This window comes from Chrysoperla carnea, chromosome 2 (genome assembly GCF_905475395.1).
Source record: "Chrysoperla carnea chromosome 2, inChrCarn1.1, whole genome shotgun sequence".
Lineage (NCBI taxonomy): Eukaryota > Metazoa > Arthropoda > Insecta > Neuroptera > Chrysopidae > Chrysoperla > Chrysoperla carnea.
In genome coordinates this window covers 92,617,631-92,635,245 of record NC_058338.1, presented here as the reverse complement: position 1 = coordinate 92,635,245, position 17,615 = coordinate 92,617,631, and the positions used below count along the sequence as shown (strand labels likewise).

Sequence of the window (17,615 nt, the reverse complement as noted above, 5' to 3'; positions counted from 1 at the left end):
CCTAAACAATTACCTCAGATGTTGGCACGCCTCTCTACGGAAAGATAGGCGATGCTCAGTCTATGTACTATTATGTCAATGATTTACACTCAAAAGCACACAGATAAAATAGAAACCGCAGTTAGGGCTTCCCCTTCCACTTTAGTTTATCGTTCTGATTAGCTCTATCGTAAACGCTTTCTAAAAGACCAGTGTTGCCAACTTTCAATTCTCAAGAACACTAAAAACATGTGTAACCACTAAAAAACCACTAGACAGCAGTGTTACGAGAATTAAAGGAAGAGTAAAACCATTAGTTTTGGTGGTAAAACCACTGAGTTGGTAACACTGAGGAAGACCATTTAATACTGTAATATTTACTTTTCGTTATAAGTTTGGAATAATTTTTATAAAAAATAAGATAAAGAAATCGATTTTCCTCAATTTGTAGCAATTTTTTTATTGATACCTTTCGAAGTTGATATTACAGATTATAATTTCCATCGAGATACTTATATAATTAAAATTTATTATGAATTGGAAAATTGGAAGAAGATTTTCAGAATTATTTAAATATAATTTTGGTGTCCAGCCCTTTTTTAACACTTGATAAAATTTTCTCAATTTCTGAAATTAGAGAAATAAAATAAGACTAGAGAATTTGCCATGATGCAAAGAAACGGAAAGTGTACTCGCTAGGTATACATTCAAAGCCTTTCCATTGGTTGATAATTCAAAATGGCTGATTTGGAAAAAACAATGTCATTGGCTCGGCAGATACTTTTCCTGATAGCATACCTTCCTTATTTTTACATCATGGGATGATTTCCCTTAATGGATGAGTCTACACAAGGAGATTGAAATCAAGTGGGAAAATTTTTTAAATTAATAGTAGAAATTATTTGTACTACTAGCGTCGCTAGTGTTCCTTTTGCACCGAAGTGCATTGCACGAAATAAATACGAACACATACGAACATACGAACGAAATGCTACATAATAAATGCGTCATATTTTTAAAATCAAACTCGCGCCTTACACTCGGTGTAAAAGGAACACTACTGACATCTTATTTGTGACAGCCATTTCTTAACATGAAGATCGGTCTCCTTGTCTAGTCTCCATGAGTTTAAGATACTGCACTGTTTAAGGTTTGTTAGTTTACAACAAAATAATTCTATAAATTAAAATTATATATTTTGGCACATTAACTATAGTTCTCAATTTGTTTCATAGATGACTCTAAATCACATTTTTATTCTTTGCACTTTAGCCCCGACTAATAAAACAACTTAAAAAAATACATATTTGTAACAATTATTTACATAGGACACCATTTAAAAAAAATACGAATTTCAAGAAACAGTGTTTGATGATGAAATTCGATTTAACTATCTCTAGTAGTTTTCTTTACTATATAACTTATAAGCATAAAATTTTATGCTTAATAGTAAGAATGAAATTATTATTAATACATTAAAAGTATATACATTTAGTGCCATTTTTATAAATTTGTATAAACTACCAGAAATAGATAAAACAAATGATTTTTAATGATAATTAAGAGAATGATTTACTATTTATTAAATGATTTCACAAACTAAAGTCGTTACTAAATTTAGATTGCTGACTATTAATAAATGCTATTTTGTTAATAATTTCTGAACTGTGCGAGAGCTTTTGGACCCTCTTTCCTAGTAAGTTGAGAGGAAAAGTATCTGGTTAGTTACCGGTAAGTTATTCGGTTAATTAACCGGTAAAATAAATTTCTGAAGGATAATTTGCCAAACATTTTTATAACTGAGAGTATTTTTTTTAAAGTGAACCTTTATAATAACTTAAAAGTGATTATTGAAATTATTTATTCAAGTAATTTTTGAATTATAAAACTAGAATAAGGAATACAAAATTTCATTTAATATTTATATATCTCGCGTTATTACAGCTCCAATAATACCTTGTAGATATGTTAGAAGGCATTAAATACTTATTTGGGTAACTGTCCGGGAAGTTACCAGCAGTTTATTGATAAATTAAGTAAAATATATAATTTAACTGGTAAAAACGCATCTCTACTCTTTACCTCCAACACATAAAATAGTCAAATTTAAGATTTTGTGCCATTTATCATCTGCTTTTTGCAAAATATTTCAAAACAATCGAATTTTTCACTTTAGTAGAACGATTGTAGCAACGAATGTGTTTAGTGAAACAAAAAGAGGCAATATAGAACCACGTACACCGTTATAACTTTCATGGTGCCTTAATTTTAAAGCATTTCTAATTCAGCAATCTAGATTTAGTATAGACGTCAGTAGTTTCATATGAAAGCTTGAATGCATATTGAATATTTTTGGTTATGATTTTGTTTTTCTTTTCGTATTTATACATGTGATAATTGTTTTTTGAGTAAATGATATCTGAGATACAAAAAAACCTGAAAAACTATGTATGTATGAAATGACTAGAAGTTTTAGGCCCTAAGATATTGACAAATTTGGATACCACATTTTGTCTCTTACCATTTACAAGTCATGTATCTTACTTGATAATTTTCGCCTCACGATATTCCCGTTATTGGTTGAATCTTCTAAGGTGTAGAATTTTCTTACAAAATTATGTTATTATTTCCATCACTTTATGTCACCCATACAGAAAACTCACAAATTTTACCTCATTTCTACTCAAAGAATATATACTTTGTAGTCCGCTTCGAGGCAGGTCTGAGAAAATGAGATATCCCCATCTGTCATCATCTTAATATGGCCTATTTGTAGTTTTAAAAGTTATTATTATGATTGTATATAGAATTAAAAATGATGGATACAAGGGGTTTTGTTGGATGTGAGGGAGGATACTGCTGCTATTCTTCAAATCACAAAAGCTGAGCAATAACTGGCTTTGATAGACACATATGTTCAGCACCACGTACTGGTAAACGATTTAATGTGAAATGTCGTATCATTTCTGGTATACTATCGAATGGTTTACTAAATTGTCCAAGGATATATTGACCAGAATCATCGGAACGTTGAATGCGCATGTGCATAAAACCTCTTGCACTCCTGAAAATGAAAAATTATAAATTTATTAAAAATACGTACGAATTCAACTAACACTGGAATTTTTTCGTAAATTATAAAGCTCTAAAAGTGTCTTATAAGTAGTGGACTAAAATTAGTGATGCGATTGGATTCCTGTTTTTACCCAAGTGATTAAACGATAGTTTGCCAATTTTAGCAGATTCGAACTTTACATATAAAGCTATAACCATTGTGTCAATGTTTTCGTGCAACGATAAAATACAGTTTTAGATTTTCATTAATAAAGAGACATTTCTAACATACTGCTTGGGAGAATACTAATTAGAATTATCTTTTGTAAATACATATTATAAATCATGAAATTAAAAAAACCCTAGTAACGTGACATTTAGGCAAACGTTGATCTGTATTTGTTGAAATAAAGGGGTGTTATAGGTTTGACCGCTATGTGTGTGTGTCTGTCTGTTTGTCTGTGGCTTCGTAACGCCTAAACGGAACGCCTAAAGGTGATTTAATGGAGAGTGTTCTTAACTTTCAAGTGCGAGTTAAAAGTTCTGTACCCAGAACAACTAAAAAATTGGCGATGATCCCCAAAATCGGTTCAGTTCGGAGACGGCTCTAAGGAAGAAGGTAATTTAAAGGAGATTGTTCTTAGGTATGTTTCAAACGCGAGATTAGGATTCCGTACCCGAAAAATTTGTCGGTGGTTAAATTTTGGTTGTTTTGTAAATATATTTTTTACGTACTTTAAGGATAAGGAGTAATCCAAACGTGTTGATTCACTATTTCTGACCAGGAAACTTCCTTCTCGTAACATTTTTAAGACACATTCAGCTTCAACTCGTGTTATAGCGCCATGATACCACCTGGAAAAAAATTATGTATTTTAAATCCATGTTAGAAAATTTGTATGACATAAAAACTTACCCTTGTCTTTCTAGAGGCAAATCAATGTCTACCAAGCTTAAAGAATCATCTCGAGGTTTAATATTCAAATTTAATCCCATATTTAATTCCAAAGTGTTCCTTTCTCCAGAATTACCGAAGTTTAGGGTAAGTTTTGGTCTGAATATATCAACTGAAAAAAAGTATTTAATAATTAACCTCTTGTTCTTAACAGAAAAGATTTTTGAATAATAGGGTACTTTCGGTAGTAAAAAATAAACTATGAAATTTGATAAAAATTAAAATTTATGAAGAATTATACTTAAATGTCCTGATTTTGAGTCATAAAGGCACATTATTGGTTTATTATATTAAACTCAAAAGTCGTAATTTTTAATCTATATATCACGTGACTTAAAACACGAGCCACCATGGTGTGACATCATATAGGCAAAAATAATATGCATTAATTACTAATTTGTTAATGGCTTTCATAGTAATTATAGGTAATGTTACCATCAACTTTATTTATACATATAATAATTACATACACGACTGTTTTTTTTTACCAATATCACGTCACCAAAATGGCTAACAGCGTTTTTTGGAGAATAAAATAGTTTGAAAATTTAATTTAATTTTATGGCAAGAATGCGTGTTTATTTGGCCGAAATATATATTTTTGTGGCATTTTATTAGGAAAATCAACATTTTGAAGTACTTTTTCAAACAAACATACCTTGTCGGTCTCCTTCTTGAACACTTTGACTTGACGACGCTAACGACATTCCACTATCAGTAATTGGTTGAGTTGATGTCTTTAATCGCCTTCTTAATTTTGGCATATCAAATGGTAAATCTCTTAGTTCCACCGAAGTAGCACTACTCGATGTACACGCATCTTGTTGATTCATTCTTCGACGACGTAATTTTGGCATATCAAATGGTAAATCACTTAAATCTTGACTTTGTGAATCATTTCTGATATTAAATTTATTATCTGTACATCCTAAAAATCCAAAACCATTCCGTGATTTAACACCTTCCCGTGATTGTATTGATATACCACTATCAGAGCCTTGTATTTCAGCATCTCCGGATGATGAACTTTGTTTAAAGGCTAAATTTAGTAGATTTTTATTCGGTGGTAATTTTCTTTTAATTTTGAAATTACTATTTTCTAAAGATGTTGTCGTAGGCGTCACCACTTCTTCGGGTGAGCATTTTTGTGAATTATTATTCCGATTATTATCGGAAGTTTCTGATACTGGTTCCTGAGATGATTTATCAGATATAGGACTTAAAATATGTAGTTTATTTGCATGATTTGCAAGATAGGCTGACATTTGTGGTAAGTGATGATAATTCATACTCCCTGAATCTGAACTATGCGAACTAAGAGACGTTGAATGTCTACTTTCCGAGCTGCTAGTGCTTCTGTTTCCTTCACTAGTACTACTTCGAATAGATTCCATACTGCCACCGCTGCTGCTAGTTTCAACACTTTCTGTACTGGAATATTTGTGTTGCTTCCTCGTAGAACGACTTTTAAAATCAATACCTTTTGGACCTTTTTCTGAAGGCCGTCCTTTGAACTCCAGAATCAAATTTGCACATACATCCTTACTTCTAGGCCTACCTTTGATTTCCAATATAGGTGCGGAATCTTTAGTTTTTGTTGGTCTACCTTTAAACTCTATAATATTTCCATCTAAATTTGTTGGATTTTCTCGTCCTCGTAATGACTTGATTGGTAAGCGTAAATCTTTAATACGTTGATGTGACGTTGGATGCGGTAAATTAGGCGCACTACGTATACTGTTCATAAAAAGATCCTTTCCAGGAAATTTCGTGGGTAAAGGTGCTGTTGATGGCGGTGACGGGGTAAATCCTCGTAATGGTAATTGAGGATCTGAGGCTTCTTCTGAAACTGTTTTTATCTGAAGATCTGCAAGTTCATCAGATATATTTAAAATACTATTACTATCTTGACTATTGTTATTGGGTGTTGATTTTGGACGGTTCTTTTCTTGACGAAGTAACACTTTTTTGCGACCTTTTAATGCGGTATTTGGTGGTTCATATGAACATCCGGCCATGGAACTAGCACGTGATACTTGTACAACTTTGTTGGTGTTAAGTTGTATAAGTACCGGATGATTGGTAACTTTTTCAATTTCATCCAAATCATCATCCGATTTGCTGACCTTACAATCGAATGCTGTTTCATATAAATGTCGTTGACGAGTCATTTCGTCTTCGTCCCAATCTACGACATTAAAACCATCATCAGTAATTGCAGCACATGTGCATGAATACGATGTCAATCGATTTGGAGGCATGTGAATCGAATCTGATTCACCATCGCTAGCATTTACCTCCTTGAAAATACCATCCTCTGTTACAGAATATCGTTTTAGAACTGCACTGTCATTGGTTGGTGTCTCGAGATTGTTACTTTTACGAAATCGATTTGTGGAGGATGCTGTACTCTTCTGTGGTGATTCTTCGTGTTTGGTTCGATATAGATCGGAATAGTAATATGGTGACGGATGACGTTTCAATAGAGGGTTTTCTGGACGGTCAGGTGATTGCAAATTTACCAGCGGTAGTATTGCTTCAGCGATACTGTCTGGTGAATTTAATTCGGTTGTTGGTTTGTCTTTTGTTGTTTGACGATAACACTGACCACAAACATCTTCTTCTTCCGATTCTGGTACTTCAGAGTCTTCTTCTGAAAATTCGAATACATTTGACTTTATTTTATTTCGTATGTTTGATTTATATTAACCAAATTTAAACCAATTTTTGGTAAATTTTTTTAAAATGAACTAAAAGACTTCATAAGATCCGAGAAATGACGAGAAGTGGATCAATATCCGAAACTGATTTCTTAACGAGCATATTAAAAATTTCTACAGGAATAATGCTCTTAAACATACTACCTGTATTTGTTACCCCTCATCGAATGTCCAAAATTCGAAGTTATAGAGCTATTATGCCCTTAAACATTTTCCATATGGATCATAACCCGATCATCTTATTAAAAAAAAAAAGTTTGTACAAAAGTTTATTTTACAGTACAAACGTTGTCTCAAAAGTCACATACATAGTGTTCAGTTTACATCTAGGCATAGGCCTACCACGAGTAGGACAGAATACATCCGTTAAGCAAGGCATCTAAGAAAGAGGTGTTATAGATAGTATTGAAGCTTCGATTGGCGTTGAGTTAGTTGTAGGACGCTTTGAGTTGTAAGACATACTTTTGCAATTCCATATAACATCTATAATACTTCTTACTTAGATGCATTGCTTAAAGCATGTACGCGTCCTTTTATATTCAAGGCCAAAGGTCTCAATAATTTTTTGAGAATATCTCGATTCTTTTGCCTTTATTCGTGTTTAAATTTATTATAAAAGTTGTAGAGAATAAAATTCTCTAGAAATTTTGTCTGAAACCTTTCTTTATATGTTGGACCGTTTTTGAAATAGACGGTGTACAAAATGATGTGCTCAGTTTAGCGTACTTTATGCTAGGTCAATATTTATAATTATAAGGTATTAAATAGTTATTAAAGTAGTATTTAATGAATAATTATTTACCTTAACCAAGAATTGGATAAAATTTGGCTTTCTCAGACAAAAAATCAATTAGATTATCTAATTTCTATAATAAAATACAAACCTGGCGAACAAGGACGAATATAATTACTCAATTTAGTATTCGTATCAGGTTGTTGATTCGGATTATTCGCACTTTCAGTAATCGCTGTTGAATCCTTTGGTTCACAGTATGCCTCGACCACTTCAACCTAAAGCAACAAAAGTATATTTTTTAAATAAAAATTTTTCGATTTTTTTTTATAAAATAGAAACATACTTTCTCTGATTTGGTAGGACTTTCTACGTTCCACTTTGTTTCAGTTACAGCAGCTGCACTGTTTGGGCGTCTTCGATTTACGTGATCAAGAGGAAGGCTATATTCATCACATAGGGAAATCTGTAACAAAAAAGAAAATTTATTAGAAAAAACTTTAATAGATTAATTTATGATTTTTATGGCTAAGAGAAATTGATTCCAAAAAATAAACATTAGGAAATATTTTGAAAATATTTATTTACGAGTTCATGACTATTTTTGTAAGTAGACGAATATTGAACGAATTCAAAATATTTATACCCTGTTATATATGTAATCAAGGTATACTAAGTTAAGTCCCAACTTTGTATCGCTTAAAAATATTGATGCTACGAACAAATTTTTTGTATGGGTGTTCATAGAATCATCTAATTAATTCATTTCCGGCTGCCTGTCTGTCCGTCTGTCGGTCAGCCTGATAACTCAAAAACGAAACGAGATATCTAGGCTGAATTTTATAGCAAGCTCAGGACGTAAAAAGTGAGGTTAAGTCCGTAAATGGGCAACATGGGTCAATTGAGTAGTGGGTAAGCAGGACCTATCTTGTAAACCGTTAGAGATAGAACAAAAAATTAAGCATAAAAAATATTTTAATAAAAAAATAAGCAACTTTTGTTTGATACATTTTTTCGTAAACATCACTGTTTACCTGTGAGGGCGTAAATTAGGACAAAACTTTGATGTACATTTTGTCCTATAGTATAAAAGATAAGGAGTTGAAAATTTGCAGGTAGCTTCGGTTCTTGTGAAACATTATTAAAAAACGAAAAAAAATTCTAGAAAATATTTTCGAATATATTCGAAATTTTCGACAACCAAATAAATAGTGACCGAAAGGCCGCCATAATTGTGTAAAATAATGCAATCTCTGATATTCACCACTTTCTATACAGGGTATTTCAATAATTAACTCATGTCAATTTTTTTTTCACTTGTTCTATAGTGTTTTTGAACAAAACTTGTCTTATCAATTTAATATACGAATCAACCTATTCAAACGTAGTATTAATCGAAACAAAGGAGTGGATCTTTCGATTTAATTTCGAAGTGTAACATTTATGAGAAAATATTATTATAAGTGTGGGGTTATGCGAATTGTAGGTGTATTAATCACGTAAAATATATACACTCTAATTAAAAAAAAATTGAAACCAATCTGATTGTAGCCATTGATTTAGTGATTAGAAAATCTGAACATTATAAAAAAAAGTTTTTGAAACTGATTTGATTTTGCACGTCTTTTCATTCCATTCCATTGTTTTCTTTTACTGATTTCCAAACATATTTAGATAAATATGTTTATCTCGAGAAAGTTTTATCGACAATATTTCGTGACTTAATATATTATATTTTATTTTATCGGTTTACCAAAAACCATGGTCAAAAAGTTTGTCTGAGAATATGCTTGATGTTCAGCATATTGGAAACGTATTCGACATTGAGGGAAAAAAGTCGAATGGGGATGTTGACTTAATTTTTTTTATCACTTCAGATGAAGAATTCTCACTTCACGAATAGAAAAATGAAGTTGGTTTTTGAAAATCTTTAGAATTACGCATAATATGAACGTTTAAAACTCCTAGTTAAACAAAGAGGAAAATATCGACTAGCGACGTCATACCACCATAGAGATTACATATAAAACTTTGTATTTTAAAAAAAAGACAGGCAACAATTTTTGTTTGCTTATAACTTCTTCATTTTTTAATAAATATTAATTTCACTTTCAAATTTTGTTATGGTATTAAGTCCACTTTTAAAATTTTATGGGTAATGTGGCAAATTCGACATCAGCAAACTACCCTATTCACAAACGTTTGATAGTTTATCATGTCGACAGATTTTAATTGCTCCGTAGATTTTTATCAGAAGTATTCCTATAAAGATTTCAGTAGGCTTGGAAATATTCTAAACACCTCTCACAAGCACCATGTTCCTGTCAATTTTAACAGTGGCCATGAAATGCCTGTTTCGCTTAATACACATAACAAAAATTGCATTTTAGAGCGATTGGTTTAATAATATGCATGTTGACTAAATTTTTTTATCACTTCAAGTGAAGAATTCTCAGTGCACGGACAGAAAATTGAAGTTAGTTTTTGAGAGATACATATAAAATACCTACATATAAAACTTTGTATTGCTAAAAGGAGATGGGCAACAATCTTTGAATGCTTATAACTTCTTCGTTTTTTAATCAACTTTAATTTCTGTTTCAAATTTTGTCATGTAAAATGGCGTAAAATGGCAAATTTGACATCAGGCAACTTTCTCAAGTAAAAACTCCATTTTTGATATGTAAGATACACGGAATCTTCCCAAATTTCTCCCAGGAAGAAACTAGAAAATGGGATACCCTAATCTGCCGTTATATTTTGATCTATTAGATTAAAAAGATTGTTTTTACCAGAATGCAAAGGGCAGCCTTTTTTCTAAAACCTTGAGATGCTTAATCAAGATTCTATGCTTTGTTTAGTATGTGCTACAATTTATTTTGATTGTGAGTGTACCTACATATACAGAAATCGTATTTTAAGCAAACAGAAAAATGTTAATTAAAGGAGTAGTAACAATATTTTTTCCCTCCCAAAAGGATGTATATAAATTTTTTTATACGAATTTAATCAAATACTGTACGCATGTATCCAATAAAATATCGAATAAAACATATGTTTATTTAATTGAAATGAACATCTATCTATCTTTATATATCCGAATCCGAACAAGCAAACTCGAACAAATTAGAATCGATGGTTTTCTTTCAACAAATTAAAACCGACATGTATACTCTTAATCTATCAATAAAAACCTATCCCATCTAACACAATCTCTACAATTGTGTTCTGCTTATTTGCTTTTGGGTGAGGTTTTTGTATATTTATTTGTATTTTTATACCATGTATATATGAAATATACATAGTATATTAAGTTTAGTCCCAAGTTTGTAACGCTTAAAAATATTGATGCTATGAACAAAATTTTGGTATAGGTGTTCATAGAATCATAGAATTAGTCCATTTTCGGTTGTCCGTCCGTCCGTCTGTGAACACGATAAATCAAAAACGAAAAAAGATATCAAGCTGAAGTTTATACAGCGCACTCAAGACGTAAAAAGTGAGGTCGAGTTCGTAAATGAGCAACATAGGTTTATTGGTTCTTGTAAACCGTTAGAGATAGAACAAAAGTTTAATTGTGAAAAATGTTCCTTATCAAAAAATAAAAAACTTTTGTTTGAAACATTTTTTTGTAAACATCACTGTTTACTCAAGAGGGCATCCATTAGATGCAAATTTTATAGTATGTATTAATATGGGATTATCAGTTATGTATGTGTAACATGTGTAGGTATATGTGTAATGCGATAGAGTAATCAACACTGTCTATACATGATTATTCAACAATTAACTCAGTCAATTGTTTGTTTTCATTTGTTTTTGAATTAAATTTGAATGTAACGTATTCGCACTGTGCATGAGTTTTTTTTCAGGCGTTTCCATGATAACGATACACTACTTTATTAATATAATTGTATGGGTGCATACACCGTGTTCTGTTATTAACTGTAGAAACCTAACTTCTCAAAATAAGCTCATCAAGAGCAACAAAAAATCTCTTTTCCAAATTTCGATCTGAGCCTTAATTTGGGAGCTACAGGTATGACAAAAATTGATAAATTTGATTATTCATTGACTGTCATTGGATAACCAGTAGCCAATGATAATCAGAAGATATTAGTAAATTTTTTTAAAATAATATTCAACTGAGGTAGGGATTTTTAACATGATTTGATTCGATTATATTATTTTGCAAAAACATTAAATTATTGTACTTAAACAAACAAACTATGTGACAATGGGTGTGGTTTGCTTGCTTAGGTCCAATGATAAGTTGTTTACTTATAATTATTATTATTTTCTCAGAATAATAGAATAAAAATATTTAAATTATAAAAAGTGGGGCAATTTAATAATTTTATACATTTTTTGTTTTTTATTATTCTGAGAAAATAATAATACTTATAAATAAACAATTTATCATTGGACGAAAACAAGCAAACCACACCCATTGTCACATAGTTTGTTTGTTTAAGTACAATAATTTAATGTTTTTGCAAAATAATATAATCGAATCAAATCATGTTATAATTTCTAAAAATCCCTACCTCAGTTGAATATTATTTAAAAAAAATTTACTAATATCTTCTGATTATCATTGGCTACTGGTTATCCAATGACAGTCAATGAATAATCAAATTTATCAATTTTTGTCATACCTGTAGCTCCCAAATTAAGGCTCAGATCGAAATTTGGAAAAGAGATTTTTTGTTGCTCTTGATGAGCTTATTTTGAGAAGTTAGGTTTCTACAGTTAATAACAGAACACGGTGTATATATTTATATGGATTGCATTTATGGCTTACATTGAAAACCTAATATTATTGTCTAACAAATTTAAATAAGTAATAATGTTTAATTTAAATTTTCAACAAGTTTAATTCATTGTTATTTTTCAATAATTTTAGTTTGACATTTACTATAAAATTTGTACATGTAAACAGCCTCCTTTTACGCCAAAATTATCCACTGGAATCGCTGGCATCGATTTTATTGTTGTTTTAGGTGTTTCGATTAAAATGACCCACCCTGTATATTTTATTCGACCATTTATCAATCTAAATAGTGATGGGTGTGATGTGTAGTTTACTTCTGGGAATATTAATTCGGAAAAATAATTATTAGTAATCAATTTCAATGAAAATAAATATTTTTATTGTTTCTTTGATATCTATAATTAAATTCGAAAAATCTCTGGGTGATTTTCAAAAGCAACTGATTGATATTTTCATTGAAGATGAGAGATTTGTGTAGGAATTTTCATTTGTTCATATCCATGGATGAAAGTAATTAGATAATAAGCGAGCAATCAATAAATAAGAGAGAAATTTCTATGCGTAATATCACTTTGTTTTTCTTGTTAGATCTGCATAAATAAGAAATATGACAAAGCCTCCATAAAGAGGAAATTCTCTCCATATGAAGATTATCTCTATCTCTATCGCTTTTCTATCCCTTTCCTATATATTATAAATGTGAAAGTAAGCATGTGTGTTTATTTGTTTGTTTGATTGTTTGTTACACTTTCACGTTAAAACTTACGAATGGTTTTTAATGAAACTGCACAGCAATATAGCTCATACTTCAGAATAACACATGAGCTATGATTTATAAAGATATATTAAAAAAATAAAATAAAATTTAATTTGACATTTACTATTTTAAGTTTTTACAGAAATATGTAATTTATGGTTCAAATTGATGATTATAGATCTGATAGCTATAATTTATAGACGCATATTAAAAAAAATTAACAAAATTAAATTTATTCTATAATATTTCACTACGCCATCTACGAGTATTATTTTCAACCATAAATATTATTTCTGTAAAAATGGGAAACTAGATACAATTCATGGCCACCTGTCTGATATATTCAATAAACGAATCATTTTAAATCTGTACATATCTTTTACCTGTGTAAAACAATTCCTACCCTTATTGCGAATGTTTTGGAAGGGGGCTAGTGAGTGCAAGAGAGGTGGAGGCTATAACGCGGAGATCTTTACTTTTAAGCCCAGCGAAGCGGGTGGGTATCAAGCTAGTTTATTTGATATATTTCCTCCATAGGGACAAAATTTACAAAAATTCTTGAGTTTTCGCCTATTTAATCATGTTATGTTTTCGTAATCTAGTAATGATAAATCTAGCTTTTTTTTTCTTAAATTTTGTTAAAGTTATTTCATAAACTAGCATATCTTTTTGTATAATCTAGCTCCGTGTCATTTATGAATGAAGCCATCAGTTTCTATTCAGAAAGATTTGAGCAGATATTCAAGAAGATTCAAGATAAAACCTTTTCTACTAAAACATTTCTTGTAAGCCGTAAGAGATAGAATAAAAGTAAAATATATTCCTTATAAAAAAATAAACAACTTTTGTTTGAAACATTTTTTCGTAAAGGCCACTATTGAGGGCGCAAATTAGCACAAAACTTTGAAATAGAATACTGAGTAGAAAATTTGCAGGTAGGTTCAACTAGTGATATCATGAAACATTCTCGAAAAACGAGTGAAAATTCTGGAAAATAATTTTTCGAAAACCAAATAAATAGCGGCCGAAAGGAAAATTCTTTTGGTTTTTTAAACTTTTCTAATTGACAAAAATAAAAAGCAAGCGACATTCAACACTTTTTATACAGAGTATTTCAACATTTAACTCAATCAATTGTTTTTTTTTACTAGTTCATTCTATAGGTATTTTCTACTAACATTCATATATTTTTAAGATTTTAACCGAAAGTGATTACCTGGTTTAGAAAAGGAAAATTTGACTTTGAAATATATCATAATAATCTGTCAATAAAATAAAACTTTTTTATAAATGTCTAACTTCAAAATAACAACTTTATTTACGGTTTTATGTATTTGATGTGAAAATATGAGTGAAATAAAATATATGTACAGTGTGTCGCATTTAAGATGAAGACTTCTTTATATTTTCGTTATTTATAGGAATATCGATTTGAAATTTCGCACAGTCATGCAGGGAGATGGGTTATATTTTTTAAAATAGGTACTTAACTGAAATCATAACTTAATATTTTTCCGAGCGTCAAAAAGAAAAGAATATTTTGTTTATACCCATAAACCGATTTTCACGACAAAATTCGCATTTTTTATTTTTTGGTCTACATTCAAAATTATTAAATGTTTATTGAAATATTTATACCAGTTATCCCTATCCCTATCCCAATCCCTATATATAATAAATGTGAAATATGAAAATAAGCATATTTTACATTTAACAAAATTGAAAACTGTCCATATCCAGAGAGGGTGGAGACTATAAAGCGGTGGTTTGTACTTTTAAGCATAGTTGTAGACAGCAGTAAGAGTAAAGCAGAAGAATAGAAAAACGTAATTTTGGGGGGGTTTTACCGATTTTTATGGAGGTTTGCGATGTGGTTATTGAAAATTTTGTTAACTTGAAAATTTCGGTTAACTTGATTTCGGTTAATTTCCCGTAGGTGAAAAACAATTCTGCGTCGAAAGCCAAAAACAGCATCTTTTAGATGAATTTTTCTGAAGTACATTTTTCATTTTAAGAAAAGGTATTTTCACGAAAAAATGGAATATCTCAAAAACTATTTGATTTACTTTACTTGAAAAAAATTGTTGTTATTAAGGACACAAGCAGATATTTTTTTCCATAATTATCATTTAAATTGGACTATTTTTGGAGAAATGAGAAAAAAAAAATAAAAAAGACGGTTTTTCACCATTTTCTCGGAAATTTTGAGGTTATGTTAAATAAGACTAATATAAAAGTTCTAGATTTTGGCGTGATCTAAATATTTTTAACTGAACACATACAAATAGCGCAAAATATTAAGAATCGGCCCTATTTGTCAATTTGTAGTAAGCTGAGTTCAAAGTTTGGATTTCGGTTAAGTATTTTAAAAATGTTATCCAGATCCACCACCCTGTATGATTGTGTAAAGTTTCAAATCGATATTCCTATAAATAACGAAAATATAAGGGTGTCTTCATCTTAAATGCGACACACTGTATATATACATTTGTACCCCATACTGTGTAATTTTAATCACATTGTAAGCACATGAAAGCTCCTGAATTCCAGTTATGTTGTCCTTGTTTTGTATAGAAATTTGTTATTATACACAACAACTATACTGTACTGTACCATCATGCATGTAGACAACAACAAAACAATATGAAATGGGGAGAATTACTGCAGCAGCCTTTTATTAGTGAAAAGTTTTGTTTCTGAAAACTTTGTCAATCAATTCAAAGAACTACATCACATTCACATATACATGTACACAATACAATTGCCTTGAAGGTATAGTTAACGTCAAAATATAACTAAGTTTCTTTTTACGTCATCATTTTGTTTCCTGTTCATTCGTTACAAGTTTACTTTGGTTTTTCAAGTTAATATTTTCTTACAATTTGTTTTTTCTTCTTTTTATTCTTTTAAAAGAAAATCAAATGAAAACTATTTATACCTACCATAGATTCTCATATTGATGCTGTGTACATTTTATAGATGGTTGCTAAGTGCGTGTCGTAACATTTCTCATTGGAAATTATAAATATTGTCTTAAGGTAGTATGGGTAAAATATAAAAATAAATTTAGAACAGGTAGCCTTTTATTATATTAAAGATAAGCAGCTAAATAATGTTTTATTCAAGTTTGAGGATGTCTTATTGACTTTTTTAATGATATATTGAAAATTAAAAATCGTTGTATTTACATTGTATTTACATTTCGAAAACAAATTCTGGAGTCTGTTAAGTTAAAGCCCTCTCTGGAATTATTCAACTGTATTGGGCATTTTGAATACGGAGCACCTTATTTAACAGTTGCTGGTAGAGAGGTGAGGAGAGTATTTGCAAATTTTCGACTTGGAAGGTATATTTGGGAGAATAAAATCAGAGTGAATGGTGAAAGAGTGTGTGTGCTGTGTCATGGCATCGAATCGGGGCATCATTTATTAATGGATTGCCAGGGCACAGATGAGAATATGAGGGTAAGCATACTTGATTCTGGGTTGAAGAATCCGGATCAAATACTAAATGTGAGGAAACAGGAGGATGTGATAATGGTAGGACGATATATCAATGACATATTAAAAAGAAGAAAAGACCGACTGGTATAAGTGTTTGATATTTTTTTCTATTTATCTTATTACGAATTTTTTTTCTCTTTTTTCTTTACCTTTCTGGTTATTATTTAATATTATGTTTATTATTTTTTAGAGTGCTATTTCTTTATTTTGTACATTGTTTTTTTTCGGTTTTTTTTTTATTTTTATTATTATTATTATTTTTTTCTACAAGTTAATTTTTGTGTTTTTTTTTTTTCTGTTTAGTTTGTTATTGTTACACACTATAATGTAATTTGATTAGCTCTACGAGCATGTCAATAAAGATTCTCATATATATATATATATACATTGACTCAATGGTATCCCGTGCGTTATTCTTGATACAAGACTAAAATTCTCTTATTTCCAAAAAAAACTGTGTTCACATAATAATGCACCAAAAAAAAAGCTTAAAGTTTAAAGAATTTATATATAAATACATGTTATCGATCATTATCAAAAAATATTAACGATTAATCATAATCCACATTGTAATTTCCGTATGTTTCATTATGAGTATGACAACTTTAAAAATCATTAACAGATGTCGTTGACATCGATTAACAAGTTTAATTAATATGTCACAAAAAATTATTTTTATAAAACATACAATCGACTCCGAAAATTTTAAAGAACCATAACTCGGCGCTTTAAACTGCTGTAGCGTTGCCAAATCTATTATTTTCATTATGATACAGAATATTTCTAGAGTATTATATGTTGATAATATAGGAATTATAACCACAATAACTAATCAAATGAATTGTTAAAATACTATTTATTTTTTTTGTAATAGAATTTTATGTATTATTATTAATTGTTATAAAATCAGTTTAATTATTATGATAAATTATGGTAATGTGTGTATTAAATTTTGTACGTTATTTAAAATTTTGAAAAAAAAAGATGGTCTGTTGATGACCCATACTACCTTAAGGTAATTTATTTTCTGAATAGCTTGCACAATTTTAAGACAATATTTTTACAAAATTTAACTGTCTTAATATGTTTAAGAACGATAACTCAAAATTTTAAGTCAATGGTATTTCTTTTCCTGTATTA

General features: G+C 29.9%; 1 protein-coding gene across 1 annotated transcript in view; it reads right to left on the bottom strand.

Annotated features, from left to right (window-relative positions):
- Positions 1-2,430: 2,430 nt before the first annotated feature.
- Positions 2,431-17,615, bottom strand: part of LOC123293222 — a 174,826-nt gene continuing 159,641 nt past the window's right edge. Inside the window, exons 3-8 of the mRNA XM_044873968.1 lie at positions 7,788-7,907; positions 7,593-7,719; positions 4,647-6,641; positions 3,950-4,100; positions 3,769-3,888; positions 2,431-3,043 (exon numbers count right to left, since the gene is read on the bottom strand). Coding sequence (XP_044729903.1) covers positions 2,854-3,043; positions 3,769-3,888; positions 3,950-4,100; positions 4,647-6,641; positions 7,593-7,719; positions 7,788-7,907 — 2,703 coding nt within the window. The 3' untranslated portion in view covers positions 2,431-2,853. The remainder of the gene's footprint in view (positions 3,044-3,768; positions 3,889-3,949; positions 4,101-4,646; positions 6,642-7,592; positions 7,720-7,787; positions 7,908-17,615) is intronic.